Source organism: Nothobranchius furzeri, chromosome 11 (assembly GCF_043380555.1).
Source record: "Nothobranchius furzeri strain GRZ-AD chromosome 11, NfurGRZ-RIMD1, whole genome shotgun sequence".
NCBI classification, from domain to species: Eukaryota; Metazoa; Chordata; class Actinopteri; order Cyprinodontiformes; family Nothobranchiidae; genus Nothobranchius; species Nothobranchius furzeri.
Window position 1 is genome coordinate 68,645,469 of NC_091751.1, and position 26,800 is coordinate 68,672,268.

At 42.1% G+C, this 26,800-nt stretch overlaps 1 protein-coding gene across 1 annotated transcript; it reads right to left on the reverse strand.

Moving 5' to 3' along the window:
* Nucleotides 1–1,057: 1,057 nt before the first annotated feature.
* rgs5b (regulator of G protein signaling 5b) lies at nucleotides 1,058–22,760 on the reverse strand. Its single transcript, XM_015957700.3, has 6 exons — nucleotides 22,744–22,760; nucleotides 2,441–2,557; nucleotides 2,257–2,346; nucleotides 2,101–2,165; nucleotides 1,858–2,021; nucleotides 1,058–1,773 (listed from the first exon to the last, which is right to left on the reverse strand). The coding sequence occupies exons 2-6, from the start codon at nucleotides 2,482–2,484 to the stop codon at nucleotides 1,603–1,605; spliced, it is 534 nt and encodes a 177-aa protein (XP_015813186.1). The 5' UTR covers nucleotides 2,485–2,557; nucleotides 22,744–22,760; the 3' UTR covers nucleotides 1,058–1,602.
* Nucleotides 22,761–26,800: the final 4,040 nt, after the last annotated feature.

A 26,800-nucleotide genomic window follows, 5' to 3' on the forward strand; every position in this document is an offset into this window, starting at 1 on the left:
ATATTCTAATTTGAAGTTTGTGTATTTAAACTTTGAGTGAAATAAATTATTGAATTGAATTGAATTGAATATAAAGTATCACAAACTGCAAAACAACGTTAGGGATCCGTGTCGACTTATTCCTGGTCCTGCTGTGTCTAATGAGCTATCGGCGCTTCCGTTCATCTAACCCGTGTCTCCAACTTGAGGCTATTCAAAGGATGATCTAAAACAGGTAAGATACTGATTAGTCGTATCATTTGTACAGAAGTCCACTTCAGCAGCTCTACCTACGTACGTTTAAAGTAGAGCTCCAAAGGAAGAGTTCACCAGTAAAAACAGACTCTCATCCATGTCTGTTACTAAAAATGAAATAACGTAACATTTAAATCAGGGGTGTCAAATATGTGGCCCGCGAGCCGCATGTCTCCCGCAAGCGGGTTAAATCCGGCCCGCGAGATGGTTGTGTAAACTTTATTTTCATACTTTACAATGTAAAGTGAAAATAAACTTAACGTTGTGAGCAAGTTTTCTCTGTAATGAGTATAAATAAAACAAAGCTGCGCTTAAGACTCACACAAGAACTTGAATCACATCCTGAAGTTGGCCGCCACTCAGGATGTGACTTCTGATGTTGATGCTCCGGTGAAAGCTAAAAGATGTAAAATGAGTCAAATATACTTTAAGTGCTGCATGAAACTGATCTAGCCATGTGATCTGTAAGTTCTTTGAGTCATTAAGGAATATTTATTTATTTATTTATTCATTTGTTTGTTTCAAATTTTCAAGTACACTTCAGGTGTTGGTACTTGTACTATTTTGGATACACTGTCCTCAGGCTCCAGCTTTGTTTTATATTGATTGTATTAAAACAAAGAAAACAATCTGAAGTTGTTTTTAATTTACCGGTCCGGCCCACCTGGGACTAGATTTCCTTCAATGTGGCTCCTGAGCTAAAATGAGTTTGACACCCCTGATTTAAATGATTTGGTTCTGTTTTTTTTAATGGTTTCTTCACATTTTGTTCCTTTATTTGTTTTTGTTTTTTTATTCCAGATTAGGTTTAGGAAGCTGAGTTTTAGAAGCTGTTCTAGAATATTTTCCTCTGGTTTCCTGTTGATTTCGGACCTTTACAGACTTGTTCAGGAACGGACTCTCCGCAGCGAGTCACCCGGTCAGTCACAGCGGAGGCCGCAGACACGCTAGGGACTGAAGCACACGAGCAACGGGTTTTCTTTCCTCGTCAAAGTAACAGAAGAGAGATTTTCAGATTCTATCAAAAATGTTTATTTTTTTTATTTAGTGCAACAACGTTCACATAAAAAAATATAAAATACAAATTCAGCGCTCGGTTGTAAATATCCACCAGATACATTTATTTTAAATAAATAATAAATAAATAAACATTTCTGCTACTCCCAGAGGGCAGAGTCTGGTGCCACGTGTCTTCTCACAGCATCAGCTGGACTTTCCAGCTTGGACCCGGTCAGCGTAGATCTGAGATGGACCCCAGCAGCTCCTCGGGCTGAGGTATCTGATCCATCTGGACCTTCTCCCGGTCTCCGTAAACATTGAGGAGAAATCGCATCAGCAGCGTCAGAAACACGTCTCTTTTTGAGTCTTTTAGCCCGTTCTGGTTTTCAGCTCCAGGTACATGGAGGACTTGAGGAAGCGGGGGTAGCAGTCTTTCTCCATCAGTGTGTAGATTTTGGACTGAGCCTCGTCGAAGCAGAACCGAGTGGGCCGCTCCACGTTCTCCTGGGTGACCGCTTTAGTGGCGTGGTCCAGGTTTACCTGTTGAGCAGAGGAAACGGTTAATCACCCACGCTTGACTGGAAGCCGCACGCACGGCGCCCGTCTGAAGGGCAGGACCCGTACCTCTCGTGGAGCATTCAAGCAGATGAACTCCTCGTAGATTCTCTTGGCCTTTGGGGCCAGTTTGGAGGGTTTGGTGGCTCTGAAGTCCTCACAAGCCAAGTAGAAGGCAATGTTCTCCTCGCTGAACTCCGACACCAGGAAGGCTCTGAACAGACACAGTCCATCTGGAGACACGGGAGACGAGAACTCAGCATCGCCTCTAAACACCTCGTTCAGCCAGGATTTGCAGGACAGTGAACTTACTTTGACTGGACAGCAGACTCTCAAAGGACTCCTTCCATTTGAGAGGTTCGGCCACTTCACTTAACCTGCAACAAGAGAAAACAACAGATGTTGTTTGGTAATGCTGTGAGAAACCTCCTGGTTTGCTAGAAGTCTCCCGCTGAAAGGTCGTCTTACTTCAGCTTGCTGTGGTTCCTGGGCTGCCCGCTGATACTGTGGTCTGACTTCAGGAGAAAACTTCCGAACAAAGCTCTCAGCTCCTTCGCCCTACACAAGGAATTTAATATACGATCTTAGAAATCCAGTTTGAGAATCCACGTGCACGTCTTTAAAAAGCAGAGAAGGATCCTGCTGAGCTCACCTCTCCAGGCAGGTGATGGGCAGCAGCTCCAGTCCTCGGCACATGGTCAGACGTGTCCTGATGTGTCCACCGATTCTCCTCGTTGTGACTGAATCAACTCTGCAGCTGCTCTGCTGCCTGTGTGGGAAAGTAGCTTCTTATAGAATGGGCCAGCCAGTGACATCACAGCTGTCAGCCAATAGGAGCAGATGTGTGGGAGGATGAGGAGACTCCTCGATGCCGAATTTCCTCCACAGCACTTCCTCCCTGCTGAATGACGAGTCTCTCCATGAATTACTTCACAGCTATTAAGATGTCCTAGTGGCGAGTTGGGGGTGAGGGTGCTGTGTGTGTGTGTGTGTGTGTGAGAGAGAGAGAGACTCACATACAGAGACTTTCTGTCTGTGTTCACCATATTTCAACTCTTCAAAAGATCATCAAGCCTTTTTCACAAAGACGGAAAATTCCCAACGAGGGAATCTAACAGATCTGGATTGTTCTGGAAACACGAGTTCCACTGGGACCAGAGTAAAACCAGTCAGAGACCTGCTCTGCAACCTGAACCATAAACACAGACGTGTTGTCTGCTAAATATCCTCCAACCTCACCATAAATATGACTTCTTGCATCATTATTACTCATAAGTTAATCTTTCACTAACGAGTTGTTGATAAAACGCCTTGAGGCGTGGTTCGTCCTCTGTCTGCTACACCTGCTTCCGTCCACACGAATGAATCAGATCAGCTGAAGTAAGAATCACTGAACCGTTCGACACAAGATAAAAAAAAAAAACAACAAGGTTCCATGTAAACAAATGAGGAGTTTAGTTTTTCATTCTACACACTTGTAAAAGTAAAACTTTTATATTTCTCATTGATTTCTTTTTAAGAAGATGTTTAAGGAAGTTTGAAGCATGTTTCTGTATAAAAGTTGTAAATAACGTGTATCGTACCGCCTGCATAGACCAGGGGTGTCAAACTCATTTTAGCTCAGGGGCCACATGGAGGGAAATCTGGTCCCAAGTGGGCCGGACCGGTAAATAAAATAAAACACTTCAGATTGTTTTCTTTGTTTTAATACAATCAATATAAAACAAGGCTGGAGCCTGAGGACAGTGTAGTACAAGTACAACACCTGAAGTGTACTTGAAAATTTGGAAAAAAAAAAAACATTCCTTAGTGATTCAAAGAGCTTACAGATCACATGGCTAGATCAGTTTCACGCAGTACTTAAAGTATATTTGACTCACTTTACTTTACATCTTTTAGCTTTCACCAGCACATCAATATCAGAAGTCACATCCTGAGTGGCGGCCAACTTCAGGATGTGATTCAAGTTCTTGTTGTCACGTTCTGAGGATGTTTAGGACCCAAATATGCAGATACCCAACTGTATGTTGCTCTTCAGAATCTCCAAAGGCGAGCAGTGTCATAGCGACCCTTCAGCATTGACTGACCCACGAGACCCGGTTACACTTTTCTTTAACTATGTGAAGTTCAGACAGCTGGTTCTTAGGACTGTCGTCCCCATAGCTCGTTAGCTATTCCAAATGGATCTAGTTTGTGCTAAACACCGTTAGCTTAGAGATTGATGACTTTTTTTGTTCATCTGCACAAAGATGTGTTGGAGGATCTAAAAAAAGCAATATCTAAATCCCTGAGTTTTATTTTGTAGGCTTAAATTGCAGCAATACAGCTCTGGATAATGGCTGGAGACGGGGGTACCCGGATTTAAACAGTGACTTTCAGTGGGTTTGATGAACAGCCTGAACAACCTTAGTTTGGAGAAATTCTTTGTCCAAATGAGCTAATGGCTAATCTGAGCACAGGGTTTGGTTACCATTATGAAGCCGCTCCAGTTTGTTATAGGAACCTTTGTGGTTATTGTGGTTACTACTGACCACTTTCCACACTCGACTACTTTCTTCTATTATCTGCTCTTTAACTGTATTATTTCCTGCTATTTCAACTGTTAACTTTATTTTCTCTCTAAGTGTTTTTCTCCCCAGAAGAAGCTACAATGATGTTCTGCTGAGCTGTGGTGTCCTCATGGAGGGGGCCATCGTCTAGCACACTGCTGCTAACCACTTAAACATTCTCCCTCTCCTGATAATAACATTTTACTTTCTTTGACATTGAATGTGCTACTACTAGTTCACCCGTTTAATTATAGATCCACTAGGATAAATGCATGTGTGTGTGTGTGTGTGTGTGTGTGTGTGTGTGTGTGTGTGTGTGTGTGTGTGTGCTCTGTCTTCTCCATCCCCAGTGAGTCGTGGAGGATGGCTGCTTATACTGAGCCAGGATTCTCTGGAGGTTTCTTCCTGTTAAAAGGGAGTTTTCCTCTCCACTGTCACTAAATGCTTGCTTAGTATGAGGATTGCTGTAAAATCACTGACACTAGTCAGTGACTCGATGCTATTTGCTGGGTTCCTTGTGTAGGGAATTTTTTTCTGATTGGCTTAATGAACTGACCTGAATTGGAATGTTTACTGTGTGAAGTGCCTTGAGACGACTCTTGTCGTGATTTGGTGCTATATAAATAAAATTGAATTGAATTGACCAGTAGTAATAGTAGTAGTAGTAGTAATAGTAGTAGTAGAAGTAATAATAATAATAATAATAATAATAATAATAGTAGTAGTAGTAATAGTAGTAGTAGTAATAGTAATAATAATAATAATAGTAGTAGTAATAGTAGTAGTAGTAGTAATAGTAGTAGTAGAAGTAATAATAATAATAATAATAATAGTAGTAGTAGTAGTAGTAGTAGTAGTAGTAGTAATAGTAGTAGTAGTAGTAGTAGTAGTAATAATAGTAGTAGTAGTAGTAATAATAATAGTAGTAGTAGTAGTAATAATAGTAGTAGTAGTAGTAGTAATAATAGTAGTAGTAATAGTAGTAATAGTAGTACTAGTAGTAGTAATAGTAGTAGCAGTAGTTACCTTCATCACCACCCACTCCTTGTTCTGCTCTTGCAACCAAAGCTGCCTAATTCAGAATCCCTCCTGTTTATTTTCTATTCCCCTTTTTGAAGATTTTTTGGTATTTAGAATTTTTTGTTCTTGTGAAGCGCCTCGTGATTTTTATCCTGGAAGGGGCTTTATAAAAGATCATTTTCTTTCTTCATTCTTTAGTAGTATTACTTTGAGTAACAGAACAATGTCCTCTTGCATTCGGGAGCATCACGAGTTTTCTCCAACTGGGAACTAGATGACATGCGGTCCTCTCGATGCGTTTGAATTACACGTTGCACAATCACCACGTGGAATGTTTCCCTTCCTTCCAAACGAGTTATTCAGAGGTTTCTGTGCCTAAATTTAACTTCAGTGCTGCTACAGCCATTGTTCATTCAGTCTGTGAGTCTATATTTAGTCTAGACTATGTGGTGGTGCCTATTAACAGTAAACTTGTTTCTCACCGACTTCAACAAAAGACTCAGGAAAAGGTCAATCAGCCTGCCGGAAGGCTTCTGGAAACTCACCGATGATAGCTCAGACAGCTTCCTCTGCTGGCAGCCACCAACAGTACTCCCATAACTGGCTGCTGGCCACATGGCCCTGAAGGTCAACAGGTCACCTCAGACTGAAACAATGAGCCTGTTCCTTCCTTCTTCTGCTGAAACTCTGAAGCTACAAACCAGGGAGAAGATGGAGATGGGTGTCAAACGACAGAAGTGATGCTGTTATTCTGCTCTTTTATGGGGATGATTTAATCCAGTGGGGATAAACATGGATAACATATGGCAGTAAAATAAATATGAAATATTAAAATTCAACTGTTGGATGTAAGTTTGTTCGATTCTAAACAACTTTAAATGACATCGTTATTTAGATTCATGCTAGAATACACAAATTAATTTCTTGAATGAAGATGGCTTTAAAAATCTCTCACCTGATTTTTATTGTTCGGTGCTGTTAAATGTGACGCATGTTTATTGCATTACAATAAATAACATAAAACAGCCCCATCTGTGTATAAGCCCGATGATTTACGTTGATGTGATGACAAAAGAACAATAAAACAAATGAGGAAACAAGCTTCATGGTATTTTATTATCCTGTCAAACCATTTAGTTTAAAACTGTGACGTTAAAATGTTGCTAGAGTTTCCATTCATCACATTGTGAAGTGATGAGTGCTAAAAACTACAGTCCAATAGTATCTTCTGTTTAATAACAGACTGCAGCTGTTCCACTCAGGTGAAGTTGTTTTCTTTTTACTCTGAAGCAACCGTGTGCTGCTATAGAGCTCCGGACGTCACGTGACTCTCAGAGAGTAGACGCCATGTTGGCAGGCAACAAAGGTAAACAAAATGAATGGGATCGGCTTGGATTTTACTTCGTCAGAGTTTACTTCACACTTTAAAACCGATGAAATTGTTTTATGTAGTCAGTGTAATGGTGTGAATATTAATTTAAGATACTTAAATTAATAGCAAAAGTTTATTTATTAAACAGAAGATTCAGTAAGATTCTTTTCATTCGATAAACTGGAAATGCAACCCTGTTCTGTGTTTCGTTTCAATGATGAGGCAAGTTCAACAATGAAGACGTTTTATTTCTAACTATTTTAAACTGGAAGATTTGAAACGACAATTATAAAATGACAATTCATGAATGGCAATTTTAATGACAATCCTTAACAGCTTTGATATTAAACTTGTAAACTTGTGTTGGATGGAACTAAAAGTGAGAATGGTGAGTTTTGGAATGCGTGAATGAAGTTCTCAGAAGGTTTCTTTCAGAGGGAATGGAAGCGTTCTGGTGAAAATGATGTTTTGCGGATAACTGAGTTATTTTGAGAGAAAACAGCATCAAACGTCATCTGTCGTGTTCTACCTCACCCAAACAGGGCTGACCCTCTTGTGGATCCGGAGATCGGAGGATGGGTTCATCCAAGATGACACTCGGGGCTGGCAGGAAGACGCGAGTGTCCGATGCTCTGGTCCAGAGTGGTAGCCGGGTACACGGTTGTACGAAGCGTTTGGCAGATGCACGGTGTCGTCTTTACTTAACTTCAGAAATCAATGACTCCGGGAGAGTCTTGCGTTAACTCGTTAGTTTCGTTTGTTCTTTAGCCATTCTTGTCGGCGTGACAGAACGGCTTGCAGAGGTTTTAGGGCGGCTGTCCCTGACTCCTCAGGATGATGTCTTGTTCAGAACTGGACGGGAAATCTGTGATAGTCTTTACCAAACTCTCTCAGAACCCCTCCCACTCTCTCCGGAAGAAAGCTTGGTCATGGGTCAAAAAACATGATGCAGTTATTGTTTATCTGAACTCTGTGTTGACTGAACAGGGTGAAGGTCTTCCTTGCTGAACACATCTTTAATCATTATAATAATTATCATTATAAGACCCAAAGCATAATAATCCATTTCATGTTATTAAAATACCTTTATATCTGAACCAAGTGATCATGTATTAATGATTATTTAAACAGTAATAAAATCACAAGTTTATTAATTATTATTTAATTATTATCATCGTGGCTTGAAGTGTCCTTCTTCTGGGACGGAACAGCAGATGATGTTATGATCTTGGCTAGACATCGTGGCTCCTTGGGCTTTAATCTGTGGATTCAAAATACTGTTTGACCCAGCTTGACCCAGCTGGGCAAATGTGACCTTTGGCACAAATCAGAGAACCTTCATGCCGTTACATCAGAAATTAAATAGACTAAACATCTCTGACCCTTACCGTGCCCCTGGGATACTTTTTAAAAATGCCAGAAGCTGTCGGAGCGGACCTGGTCAGGGAACGCCTTGGGATTCCCCCGGAGGAGCTGGCCCAAGTGGCTGGGGAGAGGGAAGTCTGGGCCTCTCGACTTAAGCTTGGTTTATGCTTGACGCATTCACTTTCCGCTTGGTGATGCGGCTCGCGGATGGAACGCGCTTCACAACTCGCAGCGTTTATGGTTCATGTGGCTTGTCTCTGCGGTGAGCCAATATTCTCCCAAACTGTAGGGGGCAGCATGGAGCTCTACGGCATGCATCCAACACTACACCATAGTAGAAGTAAAAATTACTGTTGTTTACAACATGGCATTCCAGCATTTTTAACAGCGTCCTCGTCTTTTCCGACAGTGCGAGCTATTTCTCTCCAAGAATTATTAACAACATGTTGATCACGGTGATCTCTGAGAGCTGAATCATACAATTCAAGTTTATTTATAAAACGCCAAATCACGACAAGAGTCGTCTCAAGGCACTTCACATAATAAACATTCCAATTCAGGTCAGTTCATTAAGCCAATCAGAAATAATGTGTCCTATATAAGGAACCCAGCAAATTGCATCAAGTCACTGACTAGTGTCAGTGACTATACAGCAATCCTCATACTAAGCAAGCATGCAGCGACCGTGGAGAGGAAAACTCCCTTTTAAGTCCAATAACGAAACACCACTTGACTTCAGATCAGGTGGGCCGTTCCTCCCAATCACACCCCTCCAGGTCAAGCTGTCATTGCCCACGTGAGCATTGAAGTCCCCCAGCAGGACAATTGAGTCCCCTGATGGAGCACTATCTAGCACTCATCCCAGGGACTCCAAAAAGGCTGGGCACTCTGAACTGATATTTGGTCCATAAGCACAAACAACAGTCAGGACCCGTTACCCGACCCGAAGGCGCAGGGAAGCTACTCTCTCATTCCCCGGGGTAAACCCCAACACACAGGCAGAGAGTCTTGGGGCTAACAAAAAGCTAACCCCAGCCCTCTGCCTCTCACCCGGAGCAACTCCAGCAAAGGAGAGTGTCCAACCCCTCTCAAGGACTTGGGTTCCAGAGCCAATGCTATGTGTCGAGGTGAGTCCGACTATATCTAGCCGGTACCACTCAACCTCTGCCACAAGCTCCTGCTCCTTCCCCGCCAGCGAGGTGACGTTCCATGTCCCAATAACCAGTTTCCTTGTCCGGGGATCGGACCGCCAAGGCTCCTGCCTTGGTCTGCCACCCGATCCACACTGCACCGGACCCTTCATGCTCCTCCTGCGGGTGGTGGGTCCACAGTTGGATGAGCCCATGTATCCGGTTCAGGCAATCTAAAAGATGATCCTCATTTTTCAAGAATAGATCCTCCTATAGGACCGGTAGAAACTCCTGTCATCCTGGATTAGAAAACAACGATCAGAGCTAGCGAGTTAGCATCAGGAAGGTTTATTCTGGTAAGCAATCGGTTAAATATTTTCCGATGTTATATCAATAAATACACACAGCGGTAAAGCTGGCAACACGTTATTTTACTCATCTGTAGATTACTGAATTATATTGGGACAATATGATGGAGCTAATCAGCTGAGAACTTAACTGAAAACTACCGGTGGAGCACAGACATGAAATATTTAACAAACTTTAACAAACTTAACCGATTTTGGTTTCGAAGACGAACAGATAACTCCCCGGTGTCCTAATCGGGCCGCGGGTTTTCTGAGTGAAACGGTCCAAAGCATGTCTGCACCTCCGGTTCTGATATCCAGCTGCAGGGCACGGAGATCGGTTGAACGTCTCCGGTAATCCAATATCCATTCTCGTCGCCGTATCCCAGAGAAAAAACAAATCTGACCAGCTAGCAGAGGCTTCAGAAGCTACATCTGACTGATGACACATTGCTCTCTGCTATAACGCAGAAACATCGGTGTCAGGTGTTGTTTACTATCGCTGTTCCAGCAGAGCTCCATGTGAAACGTCACCAGCTGCCCAGGGTTTAGACCGGAAGTTAGTTTCTGTTTTTCCCACGCCAGTAAAAAAACATCAGATTTTCTTTAAATTCCAGCCGCGAAAATCCAAAAACCTTTTTCATCTGAGGTTTTAATACTTCTTTACACATGCCATTCAAAGGAAATTTGCCTCTGGCCGATATCTTTAAACACCAATGCAGGGGCGGTTCTAGACCAAATTTTCCAGGGGGGCCACAGTGAGGCCAGTATTTTTTCATGGGGGCGCAAGACAAAAAAAGGGAAAAATTAGGGCAATATCAAAATTGTTTTTTTGTCTCCGACATATGACTAATTTTGTGCTTGTGCACAAGTTTGCCAAAGGAAATTCCTAGTACTGTGAAACTACTCACTTTTTTGTTCTCTACTTTTTCATATCTATCTTTACTATATTTTGGGGATCAAATGTATCAAAAATTTTCATTTACTTTTTTCATCTATGATCTTTTACAGCTGTATTTTGCTAAAATAAGATTCAAATAAATTCATAAGTAAAGACAATGAACAAGTAAACTATTACAGCGAATGCAGTAATGGTTTACTTGTGAAAGTAAAACTGGCATGTTTTTATGGTACTCAGATAACAATTCTGAATGCTTCACCGCAACTTGAGACTTGAGTAAAAAAATAATTCTAGTTGATTCTTATAGTTTGTGACTTTATTTGAAGATTACACGTACTGTACATATGAAAAATAAACATTCAAACAGATTAAACATGTGCACAATACAGTTTCTTAGTGCAGTGCTTTTTGTAGTAAACACACACACACACACACACACGCGCACACACACGCACACACACACACACACACACACACACACACCAGCATTATATAAAGCTGTAACAAAAGCCTACCAAACCTGAAATGAACACTGATTGCTGTCCTATTTATACTTTCATATCAGATATTTTAGTTAAGTAAAATCAGAATAATGTCAGAACAGATTCGCACTAAAATTCAGTCACAGCCAAACAATATCACAGCCCCTTTTGAACCAACACATTCTCACACCCTAAGCGTCGGAAACTAACGCTTGGTCAGCCACCCTCCATTTTCGTTACTTATGTGCGAAAAGGGGTTTTTCCCTTTTGTAACTGCAGATCCCAATGCAGCGTAAAACTGACGTGATTAGATATCCGCTGATGCGGCACCGAACCAGCTCATTTAACCGCACCTAAACCATAACGTTTCGCTATTTATAACCTTCCCCTCTCCCTCATCCTAACCTTAACCCTCTTGCTACCTAAAACGTTACTCTCACTGCGATCAAGCGTTTGTTTCCCCTGCATTCTGACTCTGACAGTCAGAGTCTGACTGTGAATTTTCGTATTTGCCGCCCAAGGGGAACGTTAGAACATACCATCTGGCGAGGGGGAGGTTACACATACCCTCTACTTTTAACCTCCACCTTGGTAGTTGAAACCTCCCCCCTCGCATTGGCTCGGTCCAAACCCGACCAATCATGAGGCGACTCCCGCCGTTCACTTCATAGAGCCGGCTTTTAGAGCGATCGACACATCACTAACGTGTTTGCTAGCAAGATGATGGTTAAGGTTAGGGTAGGGGTGAGGGGAAGGTTACATAAGAGGATAAGGTTAAGGTGAGGTACAATGAGCTTGTTTGGTGCCCTGGCTGCGGACAGTGTAACGCTGCATTGGGATGCAATGGTAGCGGACATCCCATCGCTTCAGTTTTACGCTGCATTGGGATCTGCAGTCAAATAAGGGAAAAACCCCTTTTTGCACATATGTAACGAAAAAGGGCACTTTTGGCGTCAGGGGTCTGACGTGGAGGGTGGCTGACCAAGCGTTTGTTTTTGACGCGCTGGGAGTGAGAACGTGTTGTTTGAACAGCTAACCAAACAACATTGGTTACCAGTGCAATCCTTAACTTTCAATCACATTTTGATGGAAAAAGTTATTTTAAAAGAGCATTGTGTTTACAATTTACCAAGATGGAGCAATTTGTGTCAATTTGAGTGCTTCTGCTAATCTTTGATGTAAAATTTAATTGACTCTGTGCTTTAAAAAATCAGTACTCTTGTGTGTGTGGGGAAAAACATCAACATATTGATTAAACATGGTCAGACATCATTTATGCACGAATAATGACAGAAAACAGAGAACAGGACAGAAAACACCCCATCTGTAACATGTGTAATCTAGTATGAGATGGAAAAGTTAAAACAGGTATTTAAGGGTTCTGTAGGTCTGTTGTCACCACAGAGTCAGTCTCACACTATTAGTGATTCACCAGGGACTCCAGCGACCCCTATCAGACAAACACATCAGGGACTACCTCGCATCACGTCCTGTTGCTGGTTTCAGGCCAGTACCAGTTTCTCAGAACCACTTCCTGGTTCCTCTGAAGCTCGATTAGATATGACTGGCTGCCTCTCACTGAGGATGGTGTCACCGTTTGTAAGAGACACCAGAGATGTGTGTGTAGATGCAAGAGTGTGTGTGGGTGTGTGTGTGTGTTTGTGTTTCTCCAGTTTCAAGTAGAAGCAGTGTTTAGAAGTGTTTACAGTGATGTGTCATGGCTGATTTCCTTCTCTTCTTCTCAGCCATAACAGATCACCGTGCCAGAGGAAACCATAATGGACTGGGACGATTCAAATAACAACAGAAGAAGAAAAATATAAACCAAGCAGGTTGATACAAGGAGACCCACGCCATGACCATGAATCGAGAGCAAGGAGTGCACATGTTACATCCAAGCCCCCACAATGCGGCTCAAAAATTGAGTCCAACCCGGAAGTACCTAAAATTGCAGTTCCACCCTCATCCACTAGGGGCTGGTGTCAGAAGCGAGCAAATCCTCATTGACTCCCATGTTAAAAATACCAATTTCACAGCAGAATTAAACATGTTTACAGCCTGGTACCAAAACATGTTTCTGGTTTAAATGATCTAGTTTACACTCATGACAACTCTGAGGGGGGTGAATTTTTTTCTCACTCTTCTGTTTAAGTGTATTAAAAGCCTAAAATTCTGTATAATTAATGAGCATCAGACCCACGTGACCACAGAGCTAGCTCCGTGGAAAGGCCTCAGTAGAGCCTCGGTCTGGCTTGGAAGCTGCTCCGGGATTTTGAGTCTCTGTGTGTGTGTTTTCTGTTTTGGATATTTTTTGTGCAATTGTTGGACAAAGTGACTTGCTGTGGCATTAATTGCACTAATAGAGCATCCAAGGAGTCTCCACTTCATTTTTTTTGGTAAGTAAAATTATATTTATGTATTTTAGGTCACTGCCGAGCTGAGCTTAGATTTTAACATGTACTGTTTAACCATGAAATTTAAATGTAATAGGGTAAAACCCAGTGCATTTAACATAATGCTGCACTTTAGAAAATGGGTTGAAATATAACATGTTGGTGGAGCTGGGTTCCCACTATCGGCTTGTGGAGCTCTCGGGAGACCGAGTTTTCCACCCGGTTTTACCCAGCGGTCAGCCCAGCGTATCTCTGACTCAGAAGCTCTGGTGTTGTGCACAGTTAAGTCTGGTTGTAGCTAGGTTGCTACCTCTGTTAGCTTAGCTCCCACCTCCGCGTTAGCTATGGTTTAGCTTCAGGTTAGCTTGTAGCTACTTCGACCGGGTGTCGTCAGTTGATCCCAGCCTTACAGCCACACCCTCAGCTCCACCTCTCTTCCCTTTTGTGGAATTGTCTGGGCTTGACGGAACCTGTGACACGGTCAAAATGGCGGTGGTGGCCACCTCCCATTTGGCTTCAAAAACATGTTATTGGAGCCTATTGTAACGTGAGGAAATATGGGTTTTCTGTGCCAAAGGTTTCATTTGACTCGGCTGGGTCAAAGCTGGGTCGCTGAGAACTTTCACCCACAGATTAAGACCTGAACGCCAGCGAGTCTGGGAGAAACCATAACATCTGAACACCTGCAGTGCCAGAAGATGTGTTCTCATGGAAAAGCTAGTCATAACATAACAAAGTCTTAAACTTCCTTTCCTTTATTTTAAGTTGTTAAATGATCAGTATTATCACTTTGCTCATTATAAATGTGTTTTAATCAAATGAATGATTATTAGGCTTTGGGTAATCATAATAACTAATGAATCAATGCTTAATTAAATAATGTTTGAAGATGTTATAATGACCTTCACACACACACACACACACACACACACTCTCACAGTAAACTCCAAAACACATTTGCTCTAACGCACAAGTTTTGCTTTGAGAAGAGAAAGGCTTTTGGTAAGTTTTCAGTTCATGATTCAGTTCGGTGTTGGTCAACGGGAGAGAGAGGACGTGTGAACAACCGCTAACGGGGGAACGGAGCCCACCGGCTCCTTTCTCCCCCCCCCCCCCCCATGCTATTCCTGCCAAGCCAGACAGGAATAGCTGAATTCCAACCGCTAACGCAGACTCGTCCAGAGTCTTTTGATTTCTGAGTAATTAAACTTAAGAAAGCGCATCTGCAAACACTTCATCATCATGTGTACCGAGGGCATCTCTGGACCGGATCGGCGGACACCTTCGTCTTCTCTGCCAGCCAAGGTGACCTGGATGAAACATCGTCCTTTTGACATTCCGGATCTGAACGAGGGTCCTCGTATGGTGAGGCAGACACAGTAGATAGCGTTTGATGCATCTTTTCCAACGAAACCTAAGTTTATTCAAACCATTACTTTTCACTCAGACACCTGTTTCTTCCTGAAGCAAAATCAGATGCACACACGCATTCATCTCACCTCATTTCCAATTTTCACGCATCCAACACAAGGTCTATTTGTGCAAGCTTACAATATCAACTGTTAAAGATTGTTCAACAAAGTTGCCAATGTTGATTGTTGTTTCCTATGCTTGTCATTTCAAAATCATTAGTTTAATTTGAAGAATTAAATCTTTTAACTTTCAAACTTTTCTCTTCATTGAACTGAAACACAGACCCACGGATATTATCGACAGTTTATTGATGAAAACAACCTTTGAGTCTTCTTAAAACTATAAAATTTGGTTATTAATTTATTAAAAGTTAATATCTCAAATTAATATGTAGGATGGTTCATCTTTCATAAAAGAGCCTAAACCATTACTCTACATAATTGGCAGAGCCTACCCAGGTTCACTACATTATGGAAACCCATTGTCCAATATTTATTTGTCGATGGTTACATCATGCATGGGATGCGATGCTCAAAAAGAAAGTTGTGGGCAGTAGGGGGCGACATCCTCTTCTGCCCTCAAATAAAAGCAGCAGAAGAAGAAGGCTCAGCGCAGGTGGATGGTCTGATGAAGGCGACAGGGAAGCCAAAACAATCAGCAAACAAATCAAAGCAGAAAGCAAACTTTTGCTACTCTGTTTAGAGCGATCCGAATCGAAAAGAAATGGAAAGAAACACCAACTAAAAATATGATTATTTACAGATTCACGTTCCGTTCAATTCTGTTTTTTTTTTACCTTCCGTTTTTGACGGCGTGGTTGACTGTTCGGGCACAAGAGCTCTGACAACTGCTTCTCGTGTTTTCTCTTTGGCCCTGTTCACATGACAAGATTTAAAACAGTCAGAGATGCTTTAAGCATGAAAAACTCCAACGTATGTGGTGACAGCTCTGGTGTGTGGTGTGCAGCAACACGGCCTAGTGATCTGACGAACTCAGCTTCCTGCATTACTGCTTGGACTATTTAGAAAGTGGCTCGAGAATTTTAAAATGTTTTTTCTAACTATCACAGTGATTTCTGTGTGTTGATTTGTGATTTGTGTGGTCTGTATACAGCGTCAGAGGACATCCGTGGCTTGTGCTGCCAACCCCAGATCCTAATCTTGTGCTAAACCCTTTTTTCCTTTAGACAAACTGTGAGGGATTTTCTTTTTAAACTAATATTCAGGCCCTGTTTCCATGGTAACGTGACCAAGACTGTGTGTTTGTGCTTGACGCCTTTAATGGAAAAAGAAGCATTTGGACCTGTCTGAGTGTCTCTGTGTAGACGTTAGAGGTGCCCGATACAAAGCTCCCAGAATGGCCTCAGGTGGGAGAAATAGAGTTTGATGATGAGCCAGTATGCTCTCACATCATACCTAAAAAAATAACATATCCATAGTGTGTGTGTGTGTGTGTGTGTGTTAATCACTGACTTTTAAATAGTTTAATCATTTGAATGTTTTGTTTTTTCATTCTCTTGTTAATAATAGAAGGAACCACTTTGAAATAAAAACTAACTTTTAAACTAAAGCAATAATCCACCATAACGTTATGACCCCTAACAGGTGAAAGTGATGCTTCTATTGTGTTACGGCATAGTTTGACCCTTGTCATCAGTGTGTTATGATTTTAATTTATTGTTAGGTCAGGAGTTACACATTTCCTGTCCTTGTGGGACTCGGATGAATTTTAGTTTCAGTCAGCCTTGTCCCTGGAAAACATCCGTCAGCAAAGGGAAACAACACAGCAGCGTGGAATTCCCAGATGGAACGTTCATTTCCCGGCCGATGTGACCGTGGCTTTTATGTGGAGGGCTTCCAAATGAATGAGTTCAAGACCCCCCCCCCCCATGCTTTTAGACTTGGAGCTTGAATGCACCGTGACTCAAAATGAAGCCGGGGACAAACAGAAACCTTTAATCAGATCACATCTAGCTTTGGCAATGTTTAAGTTTTATTTATTTTATTCATGTTGTTGTGTGCAGAATGCAGACACAGTTTGAGTGGCACCATCTGCTGCAGACTGAGAAGCCATGATCTGCATATTTACTCAGGCGTCCAGCCGACTGAGCAGGTGGAGGCTTACCTGATGCATCCCAACTAGGACGGTCTCTGACCACCGCTGATGCACCTGATCTTATCGGTGTTTTATCAGATGTCAACCAGCCATCCAGCATCTGGAGACTCAGCAGCAGGGATGATAACTCAATGTTAACAAGGCTCGGGTCCAGGGGAGCGTCAGTGACCGCACATGAAAACTAACATTCAGACCCATCTGTCTCTGCGGCTCTCTGCAAAAAGCAGTAAAGCTGGATGTATTTTTAATGTTGACACGCTGGCTCCTATAACACACACACACACACACGTTGTTTTGTTACTCGTCTGGAACCAAACTGCCGGAGCTTGTTTGTAATCTGGAGAAAACTTCGGAGCATGCAAACTCAGAGGAACCACTTAGTTAAATGCAATTAACCGATAGCGGCGGCGTCCTTTCTGGCAACACACAGGCCCATTTTTATTCTCTGAACATGTTTGGAGACACACTCATTGACCCGTTTTCTTCCTGGAAAGTTTAGAGAAGGACGGATGAAAAGAGCTCTGCGCCACTCAGAAGAATCCTCAGCGGGAGGCTAATGGGTCTGAACTCTGTGGCTCTGCCGCGACACGGGGAGAACGCCGCAGCAGCAGGATGCTGGTAGACACACGGCTAATTGGGTACATCGTCTGAAATGCAGCAGCAGGAAGCACGGATCTTCTTCGCAGGAAATGATCAGGAACACTAAACCGTAATGTGGCATTTCTTATTCTGAAATACTGCTGCGCTGTACAACGATGGGTGACCGGGGACAGAAGGTTAATGAGGTGCTCCTCAAGCAGACAGACCTGTCACATTAGTGCCAGCAGATACTGGCAAGCCAACATGTTCTCCTCAAGAGTAGAAGGCAAAGTCGTGAGCAGAAGTTCAAAAGATGACTCAAATGTTGCTTTGGGGGATTTTTATCAGGCGTTTCTATGGTTACTGAAACAGAATTACTTTTCAGAAGTTTCAAAGGATTTCATTGACAGTTTTCATTTATAAAAAGAGAAAATATTCCAGCTTTGGTTCATCTAGACCTCTGTAGTCCACCCTAACCTGCAGGTCCAGATCCTGACTGACTGAGGATGGACCACATGTTCTCAGTGGGATTAAGGAGGGCGGAGAGGGTTCCTGGACCTGGACCCACATGTAGGTGTTCTGGTCCTGGTCCACTTAGCTCCGATTTCATCCTTCTGGCCCGGTGCTCCATCATGCTGGAGGTCGTTGTTCATCACCAACCAGTTGTTTGATGGTTGGAGGAGTTCCTCTGGGAGAATGTTTAGCACCTTTCGTTATTCATGGCTGTTCGGAGGCTAAACCGGGAGTGAGTCCACTCCCTTGGTTCAGATGAACCTCCCCACACACACATGAATGGTCTCAGGAGGACACATGACTGATGGGAGCGCTCACCCGTTCATATCCAGACGTTCCAAACGACCATGAAAGAGATCCACCAGAGAAGATGACCTTCCTCCAGTCTTCGGTAGTCTGATCCCTGGATCTTCAGCAGAACATCGGTCTGTCTCTGGTTTTTAGGAGAGAAGTGGCTTCTTTGCTGCCCTTGACACCAGAACCTCAAGTCTTCTCTCTGCAGAAACAATCCCACGGCTAGATAATTCATCTGATCTTGTCCTGACCTTCAGGAATGTGTTCCAACTGCCATCAAAGCATTGTGGGTTTTGCTAATTAGCTTAGCATGTCTGTCGAGTGTTTGTAGTAAAATACATAATTTGAAGCAAATATCGGGAGGAATCTGTTGGCTGGGAAACAACATTTTCTTGCAAGACAATTTAAAAACAAAGCAGCAGACTCCGGAAACAACAAGCTCTTTAGTTGGTTTATTGATGCAAGTTATTTATTTATTATTTTGTTCCTTTTGTTTTCCATCACAGCAGTAAGTAAATGTTTGCCAGCTTTAAGTGCTGTGGAACAATTTAGCATGAAAAACATTTTCAGACAAGCCTGTTAGCACAAGCACATTAGCTATGCCTGCTTGGCAACGCTTGAGTGTGGAAACTCCTGTTCTCAGACACAAATGGAACGTGCGTTTTTATCATTTCCAATTGCTTCGGAAGCTCCAGGTGCTGGAAGGTTGACCAGGACTCAGTTTGGGCTAAATGCTAACAACAGTCCTCATCATCACCATGAATGTTTATCGGGAAAGGAGCTCATCTAAACAACAAGTGCTGCAGAGAAGAGGGTGTTAGGACCATTCAGATGTCGCTGAATGATCCCAACTTTTCTTCATCACCATAAGTCATAAATTTGGAGTTTAAACATTATCTAAAGACTAAAACACCGCTTTCCATTTTGTGGTGTGGAGCCCGTTGCTTGTTGCTCCTGTGCTGGTATGTAACTTTAATCCATGAAGAAGCCTTTTAGAATCAGACCTTAGATTAAAATCTGCGTAATGCTCAACTTTAGAGTCACGCTATTGATGGAGTATACAAACAGCAGTGTGGGGAGTAAAGCTGTTTAGTTATAACGCTGTTACTAACTGCATTATTTAAGTAATCTACTTAATTACTTTCCCCATCACTGCAACGCCGTTACCGTCACTGACAGATGTGTGACCAAGTCACTGCTTTGTAAGTCACAAGTCTTTCCAGTCAAGTCTCGAGTCAAGTCCAAGTCAAAGACATCAAAGTCCAAGTCGAGTCCAAAGTCATTGATGTGGAAGTTCAAGTCAAGTCCAAGTCCTTAACTTTGAATTTTCCAGTCATATTCAAGTCATCTGTCCAACTTCAATTTAATGACGATGATAATAAATAAATTCCAGAAATAAAACTTCTTTAAGCTTCATTTATTTGCTCAAACGAGCAGAAAGTGAAACTGATTATAAACAAAGTGCTGCTGCCTTTAGCAACAAGATCACACCCAGAACCAAGAATGATTTATGATTTTTGTCCACGTCGTGCCACTTTTGTGCCAAAACATCAAATATGCTCAAGTCATCATCAAGTCAACAGATGCAAGTCGATTCAAGACGCAAGTCATTGGCGTTCAAGTCCGAGTCATGTGGTAAGTCTTTATAGATTTTATCAAGTCAAGACAGGAGTCATTAAAATAGTGACTCGAGTCTGACTTGAGTCCACACCTCTGGTTACTGTGCATGTAAAGTGACGCGTTATTATAACGTGGTTGAAAGAACGCCAGAGACGTGTCGGTCGTGCACGAAACGACTCTTATGTTGCTTCCACATGTGATCAGCTCCGGTCTGGGCCCCGCATCGGTAGGTTTTGTTCACACACACACACACACACACACACACACACACACACACACACACACACACACACACACACACACACACACACACACACACACACACACACACACACACACACACACACACACACACACACACACACACACACACACACACACACACACACTTCTCAGGAACGTAGAAATCTCTGAGCATGTCTTCCCTACAATATGAGGACATTTTTCTATATGAGGACATTTTTCTATATGAGGACATTTTTTTGGTCCTCACATTTTTTTAAGCTTACCAGTTTGTTTTAGAGGTCTGGTGTGAATTGAGTTTTAGCTAAAGGGACTTTACGGAGTTTTGAATTTTTATGCTCGTGATTGCCCCCTCAGGCCAAAAGCGTAACGGCAGCTTCAATAGTAGGTTCGTGCACGAGGCACGCATGCTGTACGTGCACACTCCTTAACGAAAATAACAGCTGAGACAGTCCCGTGTGTGTGTGTGTGTGTGTGTGTGTGTGTGTGTGTGTGTGTGTGTGTGTGTGTGTGTGTGTGTGTGTGCTCCTCAATGCACACAGAGATGGATGAAAAGAGCCCAAGAGGGTTTTAGTCAGAGGAGATGTTTACTTCAGCGTCCAGACTGAACTGATAATTGTGTTCTTAGTCAAACTTCCAAAATGCATCAACAGCTGTGTTGTTACTAGTATAAACTATAACCAAGCATAATCTTAATAACCACACTAGTAGGAATTAACCTATGGTGGCCTTTTTAACATGTATTAGTAGGACTGGATATTCTAGAGATCCCTGAGAACATTCCTACTGAGTGAACTTTTCAGATGTGTGAGATGTTCATTCTGGTAGTAAGAGTCCTTCAGGTTTAAAAATCTTTGACGTTAATGATATTATAGAACATACCTGTGTTATAGAACATAAAAGCAACATTACTTTGCTAGTAACTAATTACTTTTACAATGTGGTAACAGTTACTAATTCAATTACTTTTTGAAAAAGTTATTTGCAACTGTAACTAATTACTTCTTTATTTCAAGATGCGGAGCTCTGGTAAACAAAATGTTTTGCACATAAAATATTTGGTTTGAGTTTGCCGTTGTTCCCTTCAGCAGCGAGTTAAGTGTTCAGAATTAAATCTGTTTCAGACGCCGACCTCGTCTTGATCCCCATTACAGAAAAATAAATTACTTCACATTCGTGGCCACATTTCCTTTTCAGCTTTAACTTTTTACTTTCATCTTATTCAGAGGTCTCACGTGAAAAAACGACAACTGAAACCTCTTCTCCTTCTGCACCCCACTATCTCTTCAGCATCCTCAGCAGAAGTGGGAAAGCAAATTCCAGTGGGTGTTGGCGAGTTTCCTTCAGTCCTTTTTATTTGATGCCATCACAGAGCTGTAAGCTACCTTAGAATTGATCTGATATTCTGTAGCTTTGCACCATCAACCCCCTGCACGCATTGCTCATGGAATCAGACTTTCTACATGGAAAAACATCCTGGGATTGGTTGTTTGCATGGAATATTTCAGTCAGAATGTTTGTTTGGAGCCTGCGGGGAACCAGAGCAGCTACAAGAAAATGAACACACGAAGCTCAGCCATGAACATCGCTGGTGGCAAAGACAGGAGCTCCGAGGACATGAAGCACTTCAGATCATCCTCATTGATATGCAACACAGGTGCAGACAATAAAACTTTGCATCAAGCTGCTGCTGCAGCTACCCCATGCATGTAAAATAATGAAGATATTCTCCAATGTTCCTTAAATATTCTATGTTCAAGAAAAAGTTGTTGCCAAACGCTGGCTCGTAGTGCAAGACAGTTTTTAGTTGAACCAGGCAAACCGTGACAGTGGTGCCAAGATAAAACACAATAAAACTTACGAGACGTGAGTCTAAATGGCAGTGTTGGGAGTAATAAGGTACAAAAGTAATTAATTACTGTAAAGCATTGCTTTTTGCTGTAATGTGGTTGTCAAGTCTTGCCTTAAATTGTGTAGAATCCCCGCTTGAAAGGGATGGCAGAGTCTTTGCAGTGTTAGATGACTGGGTTTTACTCAAGGACCACACACTTTTTCCTTGTCTTCATTTTATTTAGTAGTTTTTTAGAAGGTTTAGGATTGTGGTTGGTCTCGTGGAGGTAAAAACCTCAAAACAATTCAAACAAGAAACATGTAAATGCAAATGGTTACGACAAACCCATACTATACATTTTACTAAATTCAAATTGCACAAATACTTAACTGAGAACCAACAAAATAGTACATTTCACAATTAACTTCAACAAAATTGTTTTTATTTTAACTATTTAAATATTTAAATGTTTTAACAATTTATGCAAAATTGAACAGCCTTTTAATTCTCTAATTTATGCAGTGCAAATATCTTAAACATGTTTATTGGTTTTTAAATTAATCAATGGTCTTAAACTTTTAGCTCAATCCATCTAAAATTTACAAAAGCAGATGACAAAGTCTATCAAATGCTGCTAACAAAGTCTTAAAACACAGTGCTTTGCAGTGCAAACTATTGATGTCAAACAAATATGGCCATGCCACATCACCATGCTAGTAGGCCGGTGGCTAAGCTACAGCCAACCAGAAACAACTCCAGCAATACAGTTTCTTAAGTTTCTCTCTTACCGGCTGCCTTCCTGCTGCTTGACTCAAGACTGCCAGCTCCACACAGGCTTGCCACATAAGCAAAAAGTGCTTCACATGGGCCAAGGTTTGGTACCTGTGATTGTCTGACTTCTAAAACTGGGCCTCGGCTGGTGCATCACCTTTTATAGTCCTGATCCTACCACCTCCAAACACAGTTCCACCATAATTGTTTCTAACTAAATTACATTTAAGCAAACAAACATTACTTCCACATTTACATTCTTTTATTAGACTTCAAAAGAATATTTAATTTTTTTTAACAAAACAGTGGTAATGTAAGGCATTACAGGGAAAGAAAATGGTAATATTTACTCGGTACAATTGTCAGTAACGCGGTAATTTCAATGCATTTTTTAACCCAGAATCAAGATCAAAAATTCAAATTGCGGGAAGCCTGAAAAAAGATCCAGTATCCACATATATGACGTATTTATGGAATCAGCTTTGCGAGCATTCTATGAGCAGAGAGGACGCAGCGGTAATGGCTCAAATACTCCAGCTGTGTCCTGCGCGCGGCCGCTGTTATATTCACAAAATCGCTCCACCAAAACAAAGTAATTCGTTTGCGATCGTTTATATCAGCCCCTATTCTCTGGTACTACATGTACTTTTCAGCTGAGTTCATAATCTGTGCCTCGGAGATTTCAACTCATTGCTGCTGGAGCGCAGCGCAGATTAAGCTTCTTTTTTTTTGCGTTCGGTAGATCCCTTTGGCTGATTAGTTAGAAACTAGGAAATCTAGGAAACAGTTTTTCTGGAAGACGGAGAAAACATGCAGCATGCAGGACGGTTAGAGAGAGAAAGGCCGGAAATTATTCAAATAAAATCAAGAAAAGAAAACAAAGTGCTTGAAAAGAAAAAAAAGTAGGTAGATTTATCCCCAATACACATTTTTACCAGTGAAAAGCAATAATATATAAGCATTTAATATTTATACATGTGATAGAATCAGAAGTCAGTCCCACATCCAGGGCCGTATCAAGGCATTTGGGGACCAAGGCAAATATAGGCTTGGAGCCCCCACCACCTCACTCCCTGCTCAGTTAATATAAGATGTAGAGCCCTGCACTGACGCCCTAGGCCCTCGGGTCGGCCTGGCCCGAGGGCGGGGCTTCGGGCCAACGACTGTGTAATTACCTCGGACACGGGCCGGGCGCCTTTATTTTTAATCAAATTCATAAAAAAAAATTGAAACACTTAAACGCAGCAGTAGAGCCCTGCGCGGGACTGTTTTCTTCATCCCGCTCCTGCCCACTCCCGCTGAATTTCTGACCATTACTGCCCGCAACTGCAACGTATGTGTTACACTCCCGCCCGCACCCGCAGCGTGCATGTCTACTCCCGCCCGCACCCGCAGCGTGCATGTCTACTCCCGCCCGCAACCGCAAAACTCGGAGGAATTATTACCTCACAATAAAAGAGATGTATCGAGTTTATGTCATCTCTGGTCCTGGAGAAAACATGTCGTTTTATAGGCTACACCAGGGGTCTGCAACTTGCGGCTCTTCCATCCATCTGATGCGGCTCTCTGTGCTTGTAAAATAATGAATGGATATTTAAATAAAATGCTTTATATTTTACTGCATTAATTTTATATCTGTAAGTCAATTCTATGTAAAGATTGTCTGCGTAAACCTGAACAGTTCCAACCCGGTCTTACTGTGAGACCGGGTTGACGCGTCACGCTTGTGCGTAATCATATGCGCTGTCTGAGCTGAAGAGATTCTGGGATTCTCCTCCTGGATGTGTCGCCACATTGGAGACAGGAACAAGCACTATTCAGCCAAAGTTTCATAATCAGGGAACATTTTCTAAGTGACAAGTCTCTCTGAGCGACAGGGTTTGGAAAACACTCGCTTCAGTGGGAGGAATCTTCCCGCATGCGCTCTGGTTCTGCAACGTGCTCCAAGCCCCTCTCCACATCTTCAGCTCCCTGTGCACATATGCGCTGACAGCGAGCTGTGCTGAGCAGCTCAGATGTTCAGATGGGAATCTTTTCTTGGGTGATTTAGCTACATCTGCGATGTGCGTAGAATAAAGTGTCAGTTCGTCTGCATGCGTCGGGGTAATTCTTTCTATTCTTTCTCCGTCAAAATAAACGGTCAAATACGGGAACTGTCCGGTCAACACAACTCAAGCCCTGCTTTTGACTGTTCTGTTTTCTTGTGAAAATTGTTGGAAAGAGATAAAATTTATCTTGATTAACACCAGAGCCAGTGCGCCGTTATCTCTGTGACGGTAAACGAGGGAAAAACAAATTGATCGGATCCTGCACATCTTTTAACACATTGGTCAGGATTGATGCACTTTGTTTTCATTTAGCTGGTTAAAAAAAAAATCGGGCTCGGGTCGGGCCAGAGAATCCTGAAAACCTTTTCGGACCGGGTCGGGCTGGGGCTCCACCCCCTCGGGCCGGGCCGGACACTGGCTCAGATTTTAGGCCCGTGCAGGGCTCTAATGAGATGGCAGCGTGCTGAGAGTACATATTGTTGTTGCTTTTATTTAATAAACAATCATTTTAAAGTACTGTTATTATATCTGACTGTTTTTAACAGCAATCCTAGCTCAGACACCACATCACCTTCCACATACATGTCATGAGCTCACTGAGCGTCACATGACCAGATTCATACTGAAGTTGTTTTGGTGAAAGTAACTTACAGTAATGCAAAAGTAGTGTAATGCCTTACATTTTAAAATCAGTAATATTGTAATGTAATGAATTACTTTTAAATGAGGGTAACAAGTAATAAATAATGCATTACAGTTTCGAAGTAACTTGCCCAACAATGCTAAAGGTCCCCCCAAGGCACTTTACAACACAATCAATCATCCATCCATGCACACACATTCACTCGCAGGTGATGATACACTACACTGTAGCCACAGCTGCTAAATGGTTCTGACAGAGGCTAGGCCACCGAGCACAGGCACCACCGGTCCCTCTGAGCACCACCAACAGGCAATGTGTGTTAAGTGTCTTGCCCAAGGACACAACAGACTCAGCGGGACTCAAACCTGCAACCTTCCAATTACAGGGCTGCACAACATTCAAGACAAAAATTTTTGATCTACACTTAAAGAAGAGTTCAATGTTAAAGTAGTATTGTTTCAAGACAAATAAGAGGATTTATGCTCAACTGTAATTTGAACCAAAGCTAAAGGAACGGAGTCCAACGAGCTGCTCTGTATAATAAAAGTCAATCCATCCTATTGATGTTTCGCCCCCAGAAGCGATAAATCGTTCAAAACACTTTCCTGTGTTCGTCTGGCATTGAAAGGATGAATTATCACAGCGTTCCTGTTTCCAGGCAATGACGTTTGAATGGTTTATGGAGGCTGTACAGAAACAAAGGTTCTCTTGAGTGTTGGTGATGCAGAACCTTGAAAATTCATCTGCCTCCAAACCTAAACATCCTTACTAAAAGTCATTTAATTTATCACTATTAAAACAATGGCTTCAGATGTTTTCATTGAGGGTTCTAAAACAGTTCTGCATGTCTCTGAAGTATCTGAGCTTAAGATACAGATCATTTCTCACCAGCACCTATTTACAGATATTCATATAACGTTCTGTATTTGTTAGAATGGCAGCGGCATCCAGCTGCAGAGCTTTCTGTGCAAGCTGGAATTCCTTCAGGAACTTTAGAATCCTTTACCAGAATCATGTCAGCATTTCAAGCACGAACCAGCTATTAACGAAAGTAATTTTGAGAACGAAGTTGTTTTAAGATGGCAGCGTTACACTCTGGTCTTTACTAGGGATGGGTACCTTTGACATTTGAATCGATTCGGTACTAATTCCCGGTACCTAGGAATCGATACCGGTACTTAACGGTACCAATTTTAGATACTTTTGGGTGTTTAATATTTTAATTCTCTTTTATAATTAAGTACATATTTTCCTCAATATATAACCATAAATTCTAGGAAATTTGAGAGAACATGGCGTTCTACGCACCATGAGGAGGCCTACCTATCCTGGAAAAATAGTCTTGTGCTTTATAAAAATAAGCTTCGAGAAACTAGAACTGCT